This window comes from Strongylocentrotus purpuratus, unplaced genomic scaffold, assembly GCF_000002235.5.
Source record: "Strongylocentrotus purpuratus isolate Spur 01 unplaced genomic scaffold, Spur_5.0 spur5_contig_865, whole genome shotgun sequence".
NCBI lineage: Eukaryota > Metazoa > Echinodermata > Echinoidea > Camarodonta > Strongylocentrotidae > Strongylocentrotus > Strongylocentrotus purpuratus.
This window is the reverse complement of record NW_022145574.1, coordinates 456206-479529: the sequence shown is the minus strand read 5'-3', so window position 1 is coordinate 479529 and position 23324 is coordinate 456206. Positions and strand designations below refer to the sequence as shown.

General features: G+C 37.3%; 1 protein-coding gene across 1 annotated transcript; it reads right to left on the bottom strand.

The window, feature by feature from the left end:
• Positions 1–11542: 11542 nt before the first annotated feature.
• On the bottom strand, positions 11543–17081 carry LOC105441848 (fibrillin-1-like). The gene is made up of 6 exons (XM_030973593.1): positions 16931–17081; positions 16361–16489; positions 13836–13939; positions 13212–13428; positions 12062–12184; positions 11543–11550 (listed from the first exon to the last, which is right to left on the bottom strand). Exons 1-6 carry the CDS (start codon positions 17079–17081, stop codon positions 11543–11545), a joined length of 732 nt encoding a protein of 243 aa, XP_030829453.1.
• Positions 17082–23324: the final 6243 nt, after the last annotated feature.

The window sequence follows — 23324 nt, the reverse complement described above, 5'->3', positions numbered from 1 at the left end:
ACAATTCTTCAATAAATTCATTCACATCACCATTTGGTGGCCTGTAGGCTACTCCCACTAACAAGTTTTTTTTCTCTCCAGGAATTATAATCTCAACAAATAGAGATTCTAATGAATCATTCATAATGTACAATTCTGTTTTTGTATGGCACTCAAATTGCTACACCACCACCGGATCTGCTTTTCGATCATTAGTGACTAGTTGATACCTAGGAAGATCGTACATGGCAGTTAGTCCATGCTAGAGAGCAAGGAACCTTGTTTTGTTATATATACAATGTTTTTTGATGGTTTCTTGTCAATTCGAGGGTGCTGATTCCAAATCTGATGAGTGCCAGACGCAAAGCCTTGAGCATATCTCGTAAACGGCAAAAATTCAAAATGGCCGCCAAAATGGCTGCCAAATCATGAAAAGGCTTATTCTTTACAAATGTTTGGCCATTTAACAGGTTATTTTATGTTTTCTTGTCAAATTGAGGGTGCTGAATCCAAATCCGATGAGTGCCAGATGCGAAACCTTGAGCATTTCTCGTAAACGGCGAAAATTCAAAATGGCCGCCGAATCATGAAAAGGCTTATTCTTTGCAAATGTTTGGCCTTTTAACAGGTTATTTTATGTTTTCTTGTCAATATGAGGGTGCTGAATCCAAATCCGATGAGTGCCAGACGCGAAACCTTGAGCATTTCTCGTAAACGGCGAAAATTCAAAATGGCCGCCAAATCATGAAAAGGCTTATTCTTTGCAAATGTTTGGCCATTTAACAGGTTATTTTATGTTTTCTTGTCAATATGAGGGTGCTGAATCAAAATCCGATGAGTGCCAGATGCGAAACCTTGAGCATTTTTCACAAAATGCGATAATTCAATTTGGCCGCTTTGCTGGAGTTCCAAAACTTCAGTCTGATGGGAAGAGATTCCCACAGAATTTCAGGGTGCTTCGATTTGTCATTGAGGAAATATTGTAGGTACTGTAAGACCACCACTTCACTGACTTCGACGAGTTGTTTGAAACAGCCAGCATTCAAGGCAGTCAAACTACTAAATTGTGGATGAACTGTCTTGTAACACCCATGATCATCTGTAGGGATTTTGTTAGAGCTGGAAGGGAGGATGACTGGTCTCTCCATCTGCAAACTGTGAAGGAAATATTTGCTCTATTTCTTCGCTTCAGGGCATACAAATTTTGCTCGCTATGGGCTGTATTATCTCCTTTCCATGCAAAGTCTAGCTGCCACCAGCATTTCTCAAGCAGTTCTCAGATAGAGAACATGTGATGCACCATCTGGTCCGATATGTACATTGAAACGGCGTACATGCGCTATGGAAATGGACCTTCCACTTTGAATGACTCTACCCTTGCTCTCTGGGTTTTGTCTCTCAGCCTCTTTGGACAACTGAAGAATGACTTGGAAGCCATGCAAGAAGGGGAAGATCAGAAAGTTGTCACTTGTCACCGTAAGGAGAGAGTACATGTACGTCTCAACAGAATCAAATCAGATGTGGCTGACAGAAAGAGAATTCGTGAGGCGCTATCGACTTGTTTAGATACATTTAACAGTGAGAAGCACCCTCCTTCAAGCCTGGTGAACATCTACACTGGAAAGGTTGTGGATGATTCAGCAGTAAATGCCGATGATCTAATCAAGATAGGATCTGATCAGATGAACAAGAACGAAAGAAAGTTGCTGAAGGGGTTCCATGGCACAATTAAGAAGAAATTCAAAGGAATGGCAAAGGCTTCTGATATATATCGTCAAGAGGTGAGGTATCTACAGTTGCCAATACAGGGATGATCTACGACCAAGTAATCGACATCATGGCTACATCAAGGGAAGCAAGTTTAACCAAAACCTTCTTCTATTATGAATTGGCTCCCTATCCACCCGCACTGTTCGAATGGTGATGCACGTTCTACAAGTAAGTCTGCCTTGAATTCAAGGAGCAAAGTTGAGGTAGTCAACAAAATGCACAGGTGCTAGATGTTATATCAGGCTTGATGAATGTGCTCTTCTTTGGATTGTTCCGTGTCCTGCTTCTCCTGCAAAGGTGTGTACTTTCGTAGATGTTGCTGTAGCAACATTCATGAAATATGCAGACAGATGACCAGTATTCATGTGGTTTTAGACAGATAGTATGAGTTCAGCATCAAGTCCGTTTTTTACGAACAGCACATGCAAAAGGTTGCAGCCGTGTAAAATGGCTGAAGAGTGAGTATCCTCTGCCAAAACAGAACGTCATCCTAAATGTTTCTGCAAACAAGCAACAAGTCATCAAGGTGATCGTAGATCAGTTGTGTTCCATGCAAGCACAAGAGGGCAAACGACTGATCGTAACTGGACCCGATCCGCATCTAATAATTATTGTTGTTGGGGCACTTGAAGAAGTAGCAGATGTAATAATGGCCTACCACGTGATAACGGAGGCGGAGAATGGTCACTCACGTATCAAAGTTGTGTGCGATGATACAGATTTTCTGTTCATTCTGGCACACCATCTACATTTTCAAACTAATGGCATACCACACACAACAAAGGTGGTAATGGAATCAACATCTCACACTCGAGCAGTCATAGATATCAATGAGGTTATCAAGAAACACAAGAAAAACATGCCCTATCTACTTTTCCTGTTTCCTGTTTAATACAGAGTAGGAAAGGCTTCTGTACTGAAGAATTTGGAGCCATAGCTATCCTGATTCTCTATACCCTTTGGGAATACTGAAACCCTTCTCAATGAAGTAATAGAATCCTGCTTGACATACGAGGCATCCATGTAAGGAGAAGAATCAAATGATTCTCTTGACACAATGCGAAGGATCATTTTCGCAAGGAAGGCTGGTGGCAAGCGCCTAGCCCCTTTCAAATTGATGAGTCTTCCACCAACTATGGCCGCTTTTCGGCCAGTTACCAGCGTGCCTATTATCAAGTGACGTTGTGTGTGGCTGCTGGCAAGCCAGTACCCCCAGCCCTATACCAGCCTAGAATAAGACCCATTGAAGAATGGATGGAGGAAGAAGTCTTCTACGATTCAACCTGTATATTTTGAAAATGATCAGCCAGTCGCTCCGGAATAGTCCTCAACATTAAGTGTGGGTGTAGGAGCGACTGCAGAACAGCCCAGTGCATCTGCAAGAAATCTTCACTGGCATGCTCGGAATTCTGCCGCTGTATAAAGGGCGATGTCTATTGCCAAAATCCAATGAATAAGGCATCAGAAGAGAGTGAGAGTGACAGTGACATTAGTGGTTGTGAAGACTTGTGCGATTTGACATTGTTCGGCGCTGTAAAAGAGGTGCTAAGACTTAAAACTTAAAAGACTTCAATAATGGTAAATGATTGTCTATAATGGACAAGGATGCTAAGACTTAAAACTTAAAAGACTTCAATAATGGTAAATGATTGTCTATAATGGACAAGGATATGGTTAACAATGAATATCTGTATCATATATTCATGTTTTCATTATTTTATTCATATATAACCTTCCCATTGCACAAAGTATACTTTGTTGTTTTCTAGCTAGCCTGTTGAGTTCGCTGTAACGGTATCCACTGCGAAAATGCTGGTGTTAGAGCAGCACAACTTATATATTGGACCACGCGGATAGATATAATTTGCTGTTATTATCATTCGCGTATTCCAGTATACTGTAGTTGAAGCACTGGATTTCTGTCTTCGGCTAAATCAAAATTGTTGACCCTTGAATAATAAACCATCCGATGCTCACAATGGTAAAGCTACCCATATTAAGACTAACATTGGGAATCAATAGCATTGCATCTAAACTTATGTGAGTAACATGTAGATAAAGCACACACTCGGTATACAGTTGGCATACATCATTGCACATGTTTTTTGTTGTTGCCATTTTCAATATAATTGGACAAGAGAAAATCAACCTAAGAAAGGAAAGTGTATTTGTTTGCAGCTATATGAGCTTACGGTGAACAATTTGTACACTATGATGATAAGAATTAAAAAACTGCGTAATAATAAGTGGTGTAGTGAGATTCACATTTGGTTCGCATCTGGGAATCTGGTTTTGGAATCAGCGCCCTCAATTTGCCCCAAAACATCAAGCAACATGATGAATGTCCTTAGAATAAACGTTTTCATGATTTGGCGGCCATTTTGAATTTTCGCCATTTACGAGAAATGCTCAAGGTTTCGCGTCTGGTACTCATCGGATTTAGATTCAGCACCCTCAAATTGACAAGAAAACATAAAATAATCTGTTAAATGGCCAAACATTTGCAAAGAATAAGCCTTTTCATGATTTGGCGGCCATTTTGGCGGCCATTTTGAATTTTCACCGTTTACGAGAAATGCTCAAGGTTTCGCATCTGGCACTCATCGGATTTGGATTCAGCACCCTCAAATTGACAAGAAAACATAAAATAACCTGTTAAATGGCCAAACATTTGCAAAGAATAAGCCTTTTCATGATTTGGCAGCCATTTTAGCGGCCATTTTAAATTTTCGCCGTTTACGAGAAATGCTCAAGGTTTCGCGTCTGGCACTCATCGGATTTGGATTCAGCACCCTCATATTGACAAGAAAACATAAAATAACCTGTTAAATAGCCAAAGAATAAGCGTTTTCATGATTTGGCGGCCATTATGGCGGTCATTTTGAATTTTCGCCGTTTACGAGAAATGCTCAAGGTTTCGCGTCTGGCACTCATCGGATTTGGAATCACCACCCTCGAATTGACAAGAAACCATCAAAAAACATTGTATATGTAAAAAAGCAAGGTTCGGGTCCTTTCCTATGGGGCCTAGCCTGGACTAAGTTGGATGACTAGAAAACCAAGTTTCAGTGATTCCAATTATTGGGTACTTATCCTGAAAAGTGTCCAAAAACAAGGAAAACCTGTCAAAATTTGCATTAATGCTACGCACATTAAAGCAAAAAAAGGACGTTTCATTGACAGGACAGTTTTCTAAATGTTCAGAAAATTTTTTTTTAGTAAAATATTTTGAGTCGTACACTGTAGTTTCAACCTCGTCATTCAACATAAATTCAAAATGTGTTGCACTCTGCTACAATGTTATCATCAGAATGAGTGTGGCTCAATTGAGTAGCATTAACCTGAGGCATCATAACCTTGACTATAATCTGCACAAAGATCTGTGGTTATAAAGTAAGTAACTGGATTTAGCAATAGCACACAAGGGCAAAAAAAACATACACACAATTGATTGAGATGTTGAAAGCCATCCTTTCCGCATGGCCAGGCATCACGTATACAAAAATGTGATGTGTTAACATATTTACAAACTTCCTCAAAATGAGTAAGGAAAAAAAGGCTCATTTACAAAGGTTAAGATCTAACAAACAACAAACGTGGGTTGCTTCTGGGGCCCAGAATCAACCTAAGAAAAATAATGATTTTCTCTAGCGTACATAATATATGTAGAGGTCTACAGACTATCTAACATACATTCTTTATGGCTCACATCATTCACAAGTAAAAGAATCATATTATTAGTTTTACTCACTGGTTAAATATCCAACCAAGTAGAAAAAGAGGTTACCTTTAAATCATATGGACAAAATTTGTATAGGAAAATTTCCCTTTTCATTACAAAACATAACGACTGGCCTGTCCTAATATGAAGACATATATGTTTCCAAAATGATGATATCTGTTGCTTGGACAAGACTTCATGTGGTTTGTTTATGGGAAATTTATGGGGATTAACCCGACAGCTACACTCTGCCTGCCACAATTTTTAAAAATAAATTTGATGGTACTTTGAGGGTCAAAATCGTATAACTATTGGACCAGTCTTTGACTTTTACCAAGTGGTGAAGAGTCAAAGGAACAAACTAGGACCCTATAATAGGCCGAGAGCACAATTAAAAGCCCCAGTGACTAAATTATCCACTAAAATTTCATGAGACAGACAAAATAGGTCTGTCTTTCAAATGTCTTTCTAATAGAACTGCAATACACTAATAGAATTATGATATTCATAAGGAGGTGGAAAAGAATGTAAGAGATGGGGAGTTTCAAGTCTTCATATTTCCGCACCTAAATTCCAACATCATGTTTGTGTACCTCGGCCCTGTTTTATATGAAAACTGTTATAAGCTACTGAAATCTTGACATTTGATTGGCTGAGAGCAAATTTATCATAGTATCTAAGAATTAACATATGCCAGAAAATCATGAAGTACAACAAATACTTGTAATGTTTATAAATAACGCATTACTAAATGTAATGTGTTATTGACTTACTGCACGCTAATTCATCCTCGTAATGATCGCAGTGGTAAAGTCCATCGCAAAGGACAGTCTGTGACACGCTCATGTTAGAGCTTGAACAGGCAAATAAGGCTGGTAGAAGGTAAAAGATGGAGAGAAAAATAACTTATGGGTAGCTCATAATGCTTTAAAATGTTACAATTGAATGTACTATGTTTCTTTAAATACTTTTAGTCATTAGGCGCGTCAGAAATATACCTTCTTTATACTATTATTTCTGGTAAAACTGGACACCTGGATTATCTTTATCAGTCGACAGGTATTGAATAATTCTCATTTTACAACTGGTAAGATACCAGTTTTCACTGCTTCAATACAAAAAGCTTTACATTCCACCGATATTATAAAAGAAAATTCAACACTCACTTGACAGGTCAATGGAAATGATCTCAATGTCCATTCGAAGGATGGAGTAACTATTTGCTCCTTTGATAGCAAACCACATCTCATTGGTATCTACATAGACATCATCAGGCTCGTAGTTTATGTTTCCATGAATAGTTGTGATGCCAGACTGTATGTTAGACGAATCGTTACCTGTTCCTATTTGGACTTTAGCACCATAATACAAATACAAATCTCGGAACACAATTCGAAATCCATTCGTAGCGTTTGTTTGTAGAATGCTTTCTTTATACAATCGTGTTGTGCGGGTTGATGGGATAGAGAAGAAATGTGATTCTCCTTCCTCAATATATGTTGCTGAATCTGTAAGGGGAAAACGACAAGAAAGAAACGAATTATGAAAAAAATAATTTAATAAAAAGTCACTGGTTGATGATTCCTATCAGTTCTACAACTAGAGATTGGTAGATAAGCTTCGATAATCTTGCACTGACAGCTTATCAGGATGCCTCTGCCGATAATGACATATTATTATCCATACCGTTTGACCCCCTTTGTTTAGTAAGAGGAAAGATCATTCCCCAAAGATTTGTAGACATAATCGTATCTGTCAGAGTTCCCATAACAGAACCTAAAGTTATGTCGGTTTTAATCTTTCTACTTCATGCACAAAATGTTGCTCGTAGAAATAAAAACTGGACATATAAAATCGGGAAAGCGCCACAATTTGAACAGGGATCGGTTAATATCACACGCCCCTTATAAGCAGAGCATTTTCTTTAAATCATATGGATATAGTTTGCATAGGAAAAATCTCTTTTCATTTCAAAATATAAAGAGTGGCCTGTCCTCATATGCACTCAGATACACGACTTCATATTAACAAAATTCATGGGCTCTCTTGAGTCGGTTGGGTGGATTAACCCCACGGCTACAGTCAGCCTGCCACAATTTTTATCAATAAATGTAATGGTTCGTTGAGGGTTAAAATCGTATGAATGAAATGGGTGACTATTCAGGATCAGTCTTTGGCTTCTATCAAGTTGTGAGTTCTTGGAGTCGATGGAACAAAATTGGACCCCCTAATAGGCCGAGAGCACATAAGTCATATGCAACCCCAATAAGGAAAAATATCCAAGAAAACTCCATGAGACAGACAAAACAAGTCTGTTTTCAAAAGGATGAAGAAGTTTCACTGTTAAAATTCAAGACACCAATGAATTTCACAATTTCTTAAAACAGTGGAGAAGAATGTTATAGAATGCGAAAAATGTGGCCTTTTTTCCGCATATTTATTTTAGCAATACTTTATATTGTTCGTATATTTTGGACTGTTCCATGCAATCTTTTTAAAAACTTTTAAAGGCTACTAAAATCGTTGTAAGTGAAACTAACTAGGGGGTATGCTAATTGGGATTTCTTCAAAATTTGCCTAATTTTATTCTATATCATGTAGTTGGTAGTAGGCAGCGGAACATAAACGCGTCACAACAATGTGATAAGTAGTCAAACATAATTTCAGTATCAAAACTAAGGAGGTATTCTGTTACTTACTACATAATAATTCATCCTCATAATTGTCACAGTCGTAACGTCCATCGCAAACCAACGTCATTGACACGTTCATGTTCGATCCCGAACAAGGAAAGAAATCTAAAACCATAAACAAAAGGATGAATGGCATTATTTACTCACTTCTTATTGTTACTTTACTCAGTTTTGTCATGGTATTTTTTTATTATTATTTTTTTTTTTTTTGGGGGGGGGGTGGGTTGTACACCCTTTCTTTTATTTCAAACAATCAACATTCTTTTACAAAATTAACGATATTCTCACGTGCCCAGAACTGAAGTTAACGTTCTGTAAATCAATATCATATCCATCATTGCTGCAAATATCAATCTAGCTCTACGACTACATTCAGTGTAAACCTCGTGCCTATAATAATAATGTCAAGTCATCACGCGCACGTATCCATTCTGTACAATATAAACATAGACTATTTATTTAATATATTAAAACTTCGACTAAAACAAATGATGCTTAAGTTTCTTCTTAAATATTTCAATTGATGATGGGTTCTGGCTGGTGTTATTCCAGGTGTAGTAACTCGTGTTTAACTTGTGTTGTAGCTGGGGTTGTTCCTGGTGTTATACCTTGTGTCGTTCCAGGTGTTGTAGCTGGTGTTGTTTCAGGTGTAGAAGCTGGCGTTGTACCCGATGCTGTAGCCCATGTAGTTCCCGGTGTTGTTTGAGGTGGTGTTTGAGGTGTTGTACCGAATGTTGTTCCAGGTGTAGAAGCTGGCGTTGTACCCGGTGTTGAAGATGTTGTAGTTCCCGTTGTTGTTCCTTGGGTTGTTCCTGGTGTTGTTCCTGAGGGGAAAATAAAATGTATTCTATTGTCATGTTGACGTTAAGTCGAATTGAATTGAAATATGTTCTTAATAACATTTCATCTCGGCCAATTGCCAAATTGCAAACTAATTACCCAACTAAAATAACTAAATTAAATAGTTACATACTAAAATATATATTATATACCATCATGACAATCATAACATATATGTACACAATTTGCCATTAAATCCTTACCACTGCAAGTAATGCTGTCATTGCCTAATTCATATCCAGAGTTACATGAACAGTTGAAAGAGCCGACCAGGTTCACACACATTCCATTTTCACAGGCCGATGAATTCCTGGAGCATTCGTCAACATCTAAGAGAAGTAAACATTCTTGTTTTGAATTTGGCAATCTGACATTTGCGTGTTGTGATTTTAAGATCACAAAGACTTTTAAAAAATCACCCCAAGATGATTTCACTAGCCTTGACCACCACCTATAAGGGAGTTTACAGATACAATCTGCGCATGGGCAAATAAAGGTCATTTGTACCAAAAAGGTAAAACCCATAGAGAATTATACTGGATATGCGTTCATGAAAGTTATGTAACATTATTCATTTATGCACCAACGGTTCATTCTATGATACGCAAGTGGAAGTATTCTTTTCAAGAGGGCAAACAAAAGGTATTCATGAAGCACATCTAGGACCTTGGCAGACTATTCTAATATGCTCAAAGTGGAACTTTTCCATGTGTAAAAGATCTGTGGATATTTGGGGTCATTTGTACCACGTGCTATCTGTAAATTCCCTTATTGCAACGTGCGATCGTTACAATGAGTCATTACAAAACCATGTATTACAAACATTAAATCAATGGACATTGCAATAGGATATTTAAATTGCCCTTGAATTAGTTTCACAAAAGTCTTGGTGATCATGTTACTATTGTATTAGTAGAAATAATTACATTCTCTTTGTTAACATTCAAGACATTACAATGAAGCTATATTTACTTCTAAAAAATAAAACAAAAAAAGTTAATTGGGTACCATATTCAAAAATATTTTAAAATAAATTGAACTAGATCTTTACTTAGACGTTAGAAACAAACAAATAACCAACCTTCTCATCAAAAGAAATAAAAAGGTGACAGATGATCATCCTTTTATAATGAAATACCTCTTTCCAATCAAATATTTAATGATTGGATAGCTGAAATATGTGCATCTACATAATTCTATAAATGTTGAATCACGCTTAATGGAATCACTTTGTTACGAGTAGAATCCACTCCACATTGCTAGCATTCTTTTTAGTGTGGATTGCACTTTATTTAGCGTTGATTCCACAACAAAATGAGTAAAACACCACAAATATGACTCTGCAAGGAGCGGATTTTTATTCCTGTATATTCAGAAAATTCCAACAAATTACATTTGGCATTCTATGGCTAACATAAAAAGAGCACCAAAACAAATAAAGGATATAAATATAAAGCCTGGCACCCTAAACCTAAGTCGGATTTGGGTTCTGTGCGAGCCCTTTTTATGCGAGCGTGGACGAGTGCGTCAGGTAATCTACTCACAATTTGCTTTTTTGTCACTTTAGAGTGTATTTAAACTTGGGAAATCTCTTTACAATAGTAATAATGGTGAATATGTTATAACCGTAGTACTATTACTTTTAAAACAGAGAATATTTTATTTTTAATCATGAAACACGTTAACACATTCAAAGTAAATTTTTGCTTGATCAAATCTACCTGTGCAATTAAATTCGCCATCCATCTCGTATCCATCCAAGCATGCGCATGAGTATCCACCATCCTCGTTGTAACATATTTGCTGGCAGTCATTCTCCTTCAGACATCCATTTATATCTGTTCATCAAAACACAAAGTATAACAAAGGCATTTGCACAAATTTCACATATTTAAAGAGAAGATTGAATTCTGATAAAGATTCAAATTGATTTGTGAGTTTCTTATTATTTAGTTGGAAGAATATCATTGAAGAAATATCCTTTGACACAGATTGATCTTCAGATGCCTTCATTATAAATATATGACAAGAAAAAGCTAAAAATGTTTGGACCAAACTTTCGTTCTGGTCCACATTTCATAAAAAATACATATAAATAAATGCTAAATTTCTATGACAATTTTGCTCTCAGCCAATAAAAATGGCACGATTTCAATAGATTTTAACAACTATTTGTAACTTGCTCTTGATAATTAATTTCATGAAACGGGGCTCTGCTTGCACAAGTGCATGATGTGTGTAAGACCTTTAGCTAGATTTTAGTCTATTACTCATCATTTTCATTCTGAAACATTTAAGTATACGTCAATTTCCCATGCTTTTCTCATGTTCAGAGCTGTACTTATCTATTACTCAGTCCTCATAATAAGGTTAATGTACACTATATATATATATATATATATATATATATATATATTTACAAATAATATTTTTTTTCAGTATTTTATTTCCTTCAGAACATGTTGACGTTGAGTTGAATTGAATTGAAATATGTTGTTAATAACATTTCATCTCGATCAATTGCCAAATTGCAAACTAATTACCCAACTAAAATAAAATAAATTAAATATTTACATATAAAATATAACTTGTATACCATCACGAACATATCATAACATATAGGTACACAAACAATATTAGAAGAACATACTATACAAATTTAAGTATTCAAATAGACATTTGGGGGAGTTGGATAAAATCATAATTGTGCTTTGGATTTAAAGAAATACTGAAATAATAAAATGCACCTTTACAAATAGGAAATAATTGGGAAAAATATAATCTGTAACCAAGAAATAGGATGATTTAATACTACATATCTGTTTAAATTATTCTATTATTAAGAAATGTCCTACAAAAGTGTCAGCAAAAAACTTTAGTTCTTTGAGTGAAGCCAATATTAGAAATGCAAATTCAAATAGCATGGGGAAACAAGGGATGTATAATTGAGTCATCACGGCAAGCAAGAAATCTCTTTAGATGCAAGATAATTGCCATTGAATTGAGGGAGAATAATTCTCATTATACCTCCAGTAATAATTATAAAAAATGTTATTACATTCGCACGAATCTGTTCCCGTTCCTTGGAAGCCCTCGTTACACGTGCAGTAGAAACTCCCGTAGATGTTCGTACAGTTCCCATTACGGCAAGCATCAGTAAACACTAAACACTCGTTGATGTCTACAACATCCATGTGAGATGAAAAAAGTACCAAGAATATTGATGATAATATTATTGTCTTCTCTACCCTCTGTGAGTACATTTGACATTATTGTAGACAGTGACATTACATGCATGTACATGTACAATAGGAAAAAAAACGACTTTTGACAAATCAACCTATTACGAAAAATGCGATTTCAAAAGCCTGTTAGTTAACTATTTAAACATGATATCATTTGAGGTGTTCACACTTGTACAAGCATTGCTTTTTAGTGGACCCCTCTGTTTCCAACATGCATTTCTTACATTTGTTTTAAATGTTTATAATTGATTTGTAATGTTTTGCTGGAAACATGAATACATTTGAAATTGAATTGAAATTGATAAAGTCGATCTTAAATCCAAACATGATTTATATGGGACAATTGGGTTCTAAAATCCCTCTTGAGTTTAGGAAATGGTTGCTATCGCACTACCCCATGCCCCACCCCCACATACAAACATCGCATAGACTGCCAATCAATTATTTGGTAACTTCGCATTAACTTAAACTTAAACTTAAACGACCAAAAAGGTAAACATGGGCTTTAATAAATTCAATCGAATGAAAAAAGATGGATGGAACATTGTTAATGTTAATTTTCTTCATCTTGGATTTGATAAAAATCAGTCTTGCTTGTAGTTGGGAGGCAGATATTTCTTAATATTTAAAGTGATTTGGGTCGCCAGTTTCCACGTGCACAAGGCCATATTTTGCTGACACGAGACCTGGTGGAAATATGTACAAGTCTGCGCACAGCGAATATGTATGCCTATCAAGAAATAAAACCTAGTCTCTCAGAGAGTCTTCGAGTGAGGGAAAAGCAAGGAAGGTGCAAAGCATTTAATAAGGCCAGTTGGTCTTAATATTGAACGCTAATCCAGGTGATTGACAACACTTGTTTGTTTGTATTTCCCCATGAGAACCAACTTCTATGGGTCTTTAATCAAATGATTTGGGTTTAAAATGTGGAGAAAAAAAGAAGAACGAAATAACATATCTCACCTTGTGCGACGATCCGGTTATTTGAGCCAAATACTCGGTTTGGCGGAAGGGAGTCAGTGAACACCGACTCTAAGAAAGTAGCGTTCAGATCATAGTTGAATGAGTCGATCCGGAACTCGACGAAAGCGTTGCCTCCGACCACAGTATAATTAGTCACACAAACATCTGCGAGGTTCCCATCTCCTATAACAGATGTACTGTTAAGCTGGTCAAACACCTGTAAAGGGTCAATTATTTTGAGTCGATATATATTCTAAGGGCTTCTTAATGAACTGTTTTTTTTTAACCCCCAACTTTATAACCATAATAATCGTACTAAAAATGAAATTTAACGAAAGTAAAATAACATCCAGAAGTGCTGTATGGAATTTGTTGTACTTCTCGTTAAGAGAAATCCCATCATTAAATTATCAAAAATGAAAGTGTGAATAATACCTTTTATCTTCTTATCGATAGGTCATCATTTATTTATGAGGTGGCTCACGTCTTCCAGCTGGTGACGTTAAAAGTTGATTTCCAGACGTAGATAATCATATCTGATTGATTGATTGATTTTTTTGGCGCTCGCAACAAGTTTAATAATCGGGTAGATGCCAATAACTACTATGTGATGAAGTGCCTTACCTGTTCGGCTAGTCGGTTCCGGTTTTGTTCAGTGTCTGTATAATGCTGGATTACTATGTCGTTGATGAAGTCAAACATCAGTTCCAGAGTGTACGAGTAAGCAGCTATCATTTCAAAGTTATATGATAAAATTTTTAAAGCATCAGCTCACACTCGCAGTTAATATCACTGCGAAAGCATTTTTGGAAATACACAAGAAGTATCAAATGAAAACTGCATGAATTTTAGATAGATTAGCAAAATGTTGTGGTGCGAAAAGCTTCAGTTCGTTGACCTAAGAACGGGGCACTCAAATGAGTGAGGGCATTTCATATATGCAGGATTTACCACGGGGGGGACAGAAAGCTCTGATTTCACAAGATGGAAATGTCTTTTTTCGTACTGGAATTCCGCGACCGAAGTTTTTCTTTTCTCCTCTACAGGCAGACACAAAAATAATATTTTCTACGTGTCGAGCTTCTCTGAGCATGGCACGTGCACAAGGGTGTCGATTTGTGTCCGTGGTTGGGGGGGGGGGGGGAATGATAGGTGCCAAAATATTTTCGGCAATGGATCAAAGCAACCAAGAGGAAGAAGCGTATGGCAGGTTGCACCCCCTCCCTTCCAAGTTATTAACTTTTTCAATTCACCCTCAATAAAGTTAACATTTCAGAGAATATAAGAGTGGGGGGGGGGGGGGTGTAGAGGCCAACGATTACAGACAAAACTAGCCCCCAATTACCGACAAAATTAAATGTCTCAATATCTATAAATTTAACCCTATAAATCCGGGGCCGAAGGCTAAATTGTTTTTCCTGTGGACTATCAATAGTACTTGCGTATGCGCAAATGGTCATTTTCCTCGACGACATACATATATACAAATTATTTCGTCAACTAAGTCAGCCTCACAGCTATATATATTTTAATGCAGGCACGGAGATAGGGTCTTATTTTAGGGAGGGGTGGTAGTGAGCAAGCCTGTAACTTAAAGAGCGCGCGAATAAGGGGGTGTTGGTAATATAGGCGCGGAAGCTTAGACGTTTCCTTACATTACTAAGAAAAGAAGACGATGCGTTGTACCGTTCTGGACTGTTAATCCCTGTCTGAATGAAGTTTCCCCCCTCCCACGCGAAGCACTAAGGCTTTGACGTTTCAGTAAATTATTAGAGAAAGTAGACGATCCGTTGCACCGTTTCGACTCTAATTAAGCCCTATTTATCTGAATTCAGTTTCCCCCTCTCGCTCGAGGTGCGGAAGCTTTGACGTTTCATTAAATTATGAGAGAAAGCAGACGATTTGTTGTACCGTTCGCGACTCTTAACCCTATTTTGTCTGAATTCAGTTTCCCTCCCGCGCGAAGCGCGGAAGCTTTGACGTTTCCTTAACTTATGCGAGAAAGCAAACGATTCGTTGTACCGTTCTCGACTCTTTATCCTTATCTGAATTCAGTTTTTCCCCCGTTTTATCGAAATATAGAGAAAGCAAGACGATTCGTGGCACCGTTGTTGACTCTTAATCGTTGTTTGAATCTACATGTAGTTTCCCCGAAATGTTTAAACATGTGGGTCCCACATGGGCTTGCTATCTGGGTTATTATCCTCTCTGTCTCTCTACTTCTTTTTTTGCATTTTTCCGCCTCGCGCTTAACATTTAGCTCGTTGCTTTTTAACGCTGCGGCTTTGCATTTTGCGCACTGCATTTCTATGATGCTGTTGATTGAATAAATTGAATTAATTCATCAATTCCTGATGAAGCCGTATGAGCGAGAATTCAATTTATCCTTGTCTTATATATGGTTGTCTCATTTACTTCGTTTTATATTTGTATATGTATGTATTATGAAAATAAGATAGCAAAATGTGTATATTGATGGTCATCTTGCGAGTAATAACCATTAACTACTCTCGTCGGGCTCTCATCATTATTTGTTCTCTTTTTGTTTGTTGATGGTGAATTAATGGGGGGGGGGGTGATTGTACAGGCCATCCCCCACCTGAAATATTGTGGGGGGGGGGGATTTATCCCCCCATCCCCCCGGGATCGACACCCATGCACGTGCACTATTTTGGAGGCATAGCCGGGAGATATATTGAAAAGGACGGCAATTTTAAAAGATGTTCTAACCATTTTTCCCGTCAGGAATGCGTTCCTTTGGTACCCACCTCCCAATTAAATGGTGAAATTGACCTTCTTTGCAGACAATAAATACACAACAGGTTAAATAGACAGGGAGTTGACTCACCAACAAACCTATGATATATGATACAGAAGCAGGCGGTTATGAAAGGTTGTTCCATTCAAAGAAGCTTATTGTAAATTTAACAAATAAGCACTGAAACAAATGATATCATTTCGTCCTTGTTTTCCTCTCTGATAGTTCAAAATCCGGTAATCTGCCCTCTGTAAATAGCCCTATCTTTATTTGCCTGAATTCATTTATACGGTTTATGAAAGGGTTTTTTTCAAATATGTGTACACTGAGCAAGAATATCATTATTTATACCTAAATAAATAAGAAAGTATTGTACTATATCAAAGCTTACATTCGCATGATCCGTCGACAAGGGCATAACTCGTACTACAGATACAGGTGTGGTTTCCTACGGTGTTCATGCACACACGATTCAAACTTTCGTTGCACATGTGGTTGCTAGTTGCACACTCATCGATATCTAAAGGGGACAAATCAAATGTTACATTTATTCAAACATATCTATCTAGCATGACATAATAAGTTGCAGGACTGTTTTGAATCTTAGTCCTGTAGTTAAAAGACATGATAGTATCAATACCCCCAAAATAACACATACAAAATACATTCAATACAAGCAGCATCTAATACATGTGTTATCAATTATCTATTATCAATATCAAAATGCCTGTATTTCATACTGAACGGGCATCCAATAATATATTTTTGTTATACCACTGCTCCTACTACTACTGCTAGTTATGATAATTTTCGCCGAACCCTCATGACCATAGCATGTTGAGTGAGACAGTTGTAGCGAACACACACGCACACGCTACCCAAGGATCATATGCGTGGGCATGTCACAACTACCTCTCTCAATACGCTATGTTCATGACATGTAATGGTACTATATTTCTACCTTCGCATGACTTTGTTTCGTTGACTGTATTAAATCCATCAATGCAGCTACAAAAGTAATCCCCATCTGTATTTATACATGTTGAAGCTTCAGGGCAGTCATCAACTTCTCCCAAACATTCGTCGAAATCTGCATAAACATAGCCATACATTGTGTTTCTGAATTTAAAACACTTTGCAATGGAATGTCTGTAAACCTTTACATATATATAACGCTTCACGAACCGCTACCCGGGTCCACCTTTTAATCACGACACAAAATACAATTTTACTCACATTTACATGATATTTGTAAACCATGGTAGAGTTATATAAAAACTTTTTTTTGGGATATAAATGTCCTATTTCAGATACTTTTCATCACACAGCTACCGTTATTATGTTAGGTTGATTTTAAGAAATTAGTCGCTATCGCGTTTGAAATCAATAGGTTTATAACATGTGGATAAACTAAGCGAGAACTATTTACATGCATGTGATATAGATATAATATTACATAACTAATGTATACACATGTAATTCAAGAGATCTCACCTGAACAGGTTCCATTATCAAACTCGTAACCAGGGTCACATGTACAATTAGAAGAACCAGTATTGATCATTGCAGCAGGCGTACAACCTGCGTCGTCTGTTTCCAAAACAAATATATATATATATATATATATGTTACAAAAAGAATAACAAAATTAGTTTCATCAGGATTTGAAAGAGGCATTTATATAGTTAAGCTAATAGATAGAAAGACGTATGAAAACTGATATTTTTCTGTGAATTTGAACAAGCGTATATACCATGACCATTAACATGAGTTAATATTTGACATGCTTATGATAATTTAATGATGATTATATGTATAAGTATACTACTAATAATAGTAATAACAGCAACAACAACAATCACAAGTCTTACTACTCTCACTTAAGCATCATTCGTTCTCTAATTCTGAAGTTTAATGAAAGTTTAATGAAACATGGCCCTGCATGAGCCCTAGTTTTCGGTGGTTCTCCAGCATTCATACCTATACATGCACGTGTATCCAGAGAAAGAGTAAATCCATCGTCGCAAGAACAATAGTATCCATAGAGGATGTTGTGGCAGGTCTGCTCACAGTCGTTGGTCGTGTAGCTTTGGCATTCATTGACATCTTAAATTCCGAAGGAGAAATCATGAAATTGATGATACCAAAGTTTTCTAGTGTAGCTCATATCATATTTATATTGATATATAATCCGTATAAGCTCCCAAAGAAGTTTGGAGGGTGGCTTTAGCTCTGGCAGCCGTAATTGCAATAGGTTCATCATACCTGGTACCCATGTAACACTTGGGTGAGAGTTGCAAATGTGGACGAATGTCTTGCATAAAAATGTGAGTTCCATACTGGGCTTCGTTGCTAAAAAATACATGTATATGTATGCTTTGCTAATATTTAGTTTTTACCAATAAAACTAAGTTTACACATCTCATAAAGTGAAGTGAAAGCTTACAGAGGTCCGGCCACTATCATATTCGTTCTTCTTCCACTTCCGTTTCCTCCTCCTCCCCTTCTTCTTTCTCTACTTCTTCTTCTTTTTTCGCTTCATTTTCCTTTTCCTGTACCTCCTCCTCTTCTCTGATTTGCTTTCAGGCATAAATGATCAAATTATTATTACTGTTTTAAAGAAAATTGGGAGGGGGAGGGAGCAATTTGTTTGTTTTAAGTGGGTTCTCCGTATGAAAGTTAGAGCAAAGCTGTAGTGACTTGGTATCACATACCATAGCATGTTTCCCCGTCACCCTGCAGGCCTGGCGGGCAGTCACCACACTGAAATTCAGGCGTCACCCCAGCGGGGCTGTCCATACATAATACCGCCTCGTAGCAGGGAGACCCTGCGCAGGCGTCGAATTCTACATCACAATGGTCACCTGACCACCCGATGGTACAATTGCACGTGACAACCTGAATGTTTAACAAATGTAAATAAATTTACACATTCCTACATTATTTGCTCATCAGATTTTACACGTTATATGTGTATTAAAAATACATTATTAGTTACTTCTGCTTTTGAATACATGAATGGAACAACATTATCTGAGCTGCAGCGAACCAATTTGATTAGCCTCTTTGGGACTCTTCTTACAAGGCATTGCAATGACGTAAGTGCAACGATCTGTTGGTACCTGAATACACCAGTTTACAGTTGTGTGCGCCATTTTAATTGGCGAGTAAACAAAGCCAATGATCTTTAGGTCAGTGGTATTTATGCGTTAATTAAGATTGCGCCCATGCAAATGATGATATGCGCGCACAACGCAGCGCGCAGGCAGTGATATCATCATCATTTGCATGGGCGCAATCTTAACTTACGCATAATACACCAGTTTACAGTTGTGTGCGCCATTTTAAACAAAGCCAATGACATAGAGGTCATGTATTTATGCGTAAATTAAGATTACGCCCATGCAAATTTTGATGATATCACTGCCCTACGCGCTGCGTTGTGCGCGCACATCATTATTTGCATGGGCGCAATCTTAAATTACGCATAAATACAAAGGTCAAAGGTTATTGGCCCCGCTTCCGGGGCCAATGACCCGAGGTCGACTGTCTGCGCATGCGCACTGATACAACTGTAAACTGGTGTATTACATGACCTCTAGGTCATTGGCTTTGTTTACTCACCATTTAAAATGGCGCCCATGTCTGCGCATGCGCACTGATACAACTGTAAACTTGTGTATTGGCAATTGTTCGCATTTACAATTTCATGTGACAACCTTAAAGATTAATATATTTTTAAAACATGATGACATAACCAACCATTTCTACATTGCTTGTGACAACCTGGGGTGATATTCTAAACACTGAGATATATTTCATGTCCGTAAATCAATGTTAACTATCCAAATTTGGGACAAGTTAGGTCTATAATTGCACAAGTGCAGCTGCGCATGCGTAAATTTAAAGAGGCGACCACCAATGAGAAGTGTTTGTTCCGTGTAATTTCAGTACGCTATGACAATTTACATCATTTCTCCTTATAAATATCACATTGTTTTAAGAATAGGGCCCCTGAAAAAAAGAACATGCAACTATAAACATGCTCGCCTGAATAAACCGTCGGTACGAATGCGCTTGACATTCTGAAAATGCAACAATTATGCAAATTTATGATCAGATGATCAACTGTGCGCTACAATTTCATGTTACAGCATAAAGTATTACACATGTAAATACATGATCACGTATTAAACCAATCTGTTGTACAATTTGATGTATACACATACATATATCAAGTTATTTTTAGGGTAGAACGGTTATTAAATCAATACTGGTTGTTTCAATTGGAGGTCATGTAAAACATAAAACAATAGAATACAAAAGTGTCGTACTTGACAAGTTGTCAAGGTTAAAGTTTCAAAACACTGATTTTGCCCTGACCCAGCCCGTTGCTTGAATTATTTTGTGTCGAATCGCATGGACAGGATATGCTATTTCGAACCAGTTATCTGGACGACAAGCATATATGTCGTTGGGACTTTGAAATACTGATCAACTCACCGCGAATCCATTAGCGTTGAGATTCTGGCCTACGGCTAAGGTCTGAAAGTCACATACTCCCTCGTTCATGCATTCGCAGATCTTGACCTTAAGAGAGACCACCGTTTGCGCACCTCGGTCATCACTGACCACGACTTCAATCCTCGATACATTGAGACTCGATGGTGTCCACTCAAATAAGCCCTCTGAAAGATAAGACAAGAAATTTGTTAAATACAGCCATACTGTAAAACAGAGCCATCTATATACACAGAGTTTCATTTCATTTAATTTCATTTAATTTCATTTTTTTTTATTCTCCATAAAAACATTAACACATACAAACATGGTATACAAATGAAAGATCAATTACAAGAAAAATACAAAGGGAAGGAGCAAACAAAATTTTAAGGGAATGTGGGGTTAACAAAAAGGGCAATTAGCCTGATGAACATCAACCCCTTAAACAATATACACTGTATTGTTGAGAAAAGAAGAACAAAAAAGGAAAGGAAAGCAGAGAAACTCTAAATACAAATACAAAAGAAGAAAAAAAAAAAGGCGAAGAAGAAGGGAAGGGGAGGGGGAATACATTAAAAAGTGCATTAACTGAAATTTAACGTCATTTATTTTGAGATTGAATACAATGATAAGAGATGGGATTTATACAATCGTTTAAAAATATTCACTAAATTAGAGTTTTTTTTTTTAATGAAATAATTTTCCATAAAACTGGCCCTTGGAAAAAAATTGTATTTTTTGAAACTTTTGTACGGATTTTAGGACAATGAAAATACCAGCATTACGAGTTTCATGAGAATGTATTTCATAATTGAATGTAAATTTACATGACATGGACCTTGGCAATAATCCCTAAGAACACATAAACATCTACTAAAAATACTACGGCAGACGCAAGGTAGCCGTTAGGTGCCCGCACGGCGGCCGAAGGGGGACCATACGGCGACCTTGCGGCCAGACTGATGCTACCGCTGCACCCCTGGAGTATATAAAACGCAAGGCTACCGTACGGCGTGTATAAATGCTACGGCAAAACTAGAAATATAAACAGTTATAACTCTGCGTTATAATCCATCAGCGATCCGTACGGCCCGTAAAGACAGGTATACGCCCTATTTAAAGGTTACACTGAGGCCACCGCAGATCTTCTGCGGCCGCCGCAAGTATCTCTCGAGTTTGGGGGCGTACGGCCGCCGTATCCTAGCCGTAGAGCAAATGTGACCGAGGCATTAGTAGCAAAAGCCATAATGTTTGTACTTCCCAGCTGCAACTAATGTATGAAAACCACATTATGGCTACCAGGCTACTGAAATACAATTATTAAAATATTTTTTGTATTTACCAGAGCTAATAGCTGCACCATCGGGAACAGAGTCGGCTAAAGTAAAATTGACCATATCCCCGTCATTAGGATCTTCAGCCGTTAACATCAGCTGAACAGCTTCGTAAACCTTTACACAAAGTACTTTGTCCTCAAGAACATTGTTGGTATCAGTGATCATAGTAACGTTCGGTGGGAAATTTTCTGAGAAGGAAATAAGAAGATAACAAAAGAAGTGAACAATTTAATTTTTCATTTACTTCACCACCACGATCTCCCCGAAACCTGCTGCAAGATGGCATATTTTCCAAATTTCTACACCTAGCTAAGCGAAAGGTTAGGCTGCACCGTACACCGATGCGTACGGATTTGTGAATACTTCCACCCCTTGGGCTTGCAGTAGGTACGAAACGGAAGAAATCGCGATCGCGAAATAAAATAATACCAAACCGATTCTTGACTCGGATAACGTAAGATACACTCAGCTCCATTAAACAATTAAATTCATACAAAATTATGAACGCTGTTTACATGAATTCTTATTTTGAAATTGGCTACCCTATACTACTCTACTTGTTGCTACTTCATGCGTTACCCTCATTTGATATTATCATAATTTTTTTGAATTATGTTTAACGTATTAAATTTTGTAATTTGAACTGCTATTGACTTTTATACAAGACCCCCATTAAGGACAGTATTTTGAACGAATATGGTCGAAATAAAACTTAATCACATGGAATTATATCGAATTATAGTGATGATCTCAAGGCTTTACTTATTTCTTATTTTTGTTCTCTAATGCTATAATATGACAACAGGACGCATCATTTCTATTGTGACATATATCCCTGGGAATTAATTGATGTAAATTCATATGGATTGTGGTGTAAAACTGTCCGATATGGAAAACATGGAAGATACTATGGTGGAAGTTGTACAGGGAAGTTGATTGAGATGGATGGGTCATGTGCTGAGTAGGGGAGACGATGAACCTGTAAAAAGAGTGTGAGATCTGAAAGTGAATGGCATAAGAGAGAAGAAAACCGATGATATCACGGACAGATGTGGCGAAGAAAGAAAGCAGTATTAAAGGTTGGTCTAAATGAGAAGGATGCCTGAGACAAGAAGAAGTGGAGGGGAGGATTTTCATCATGGCGCGAAAGTCAGTCACCATGATGATGATAATGAAGACCCCTACGCATCATGTCCGGTCCCCACGAGGCATCATTGTTCAGACGTAGCACTACTATACCTATATGTTTTCATTTGCAACAAACTATTTGGAGATCATTTTCCTCATAACAAGGATATAAAACATCCTGCATGCTGCTAACAGATCTATGTAATCATGCTAGTTGAGCCTTTAGCTCAAAATGTATTGTATTCAATACCTTCTTGGCCTAGACCAATCCAATATGGTTATAGTGATCGTTACTGAGAGAGGTTGCTTTGTACGACAAACAGATGAGTACGCGTAGGACGTTTGTTTCGTTGTTTCGTGAATCTACAAATTTGTATTTATTCCCAC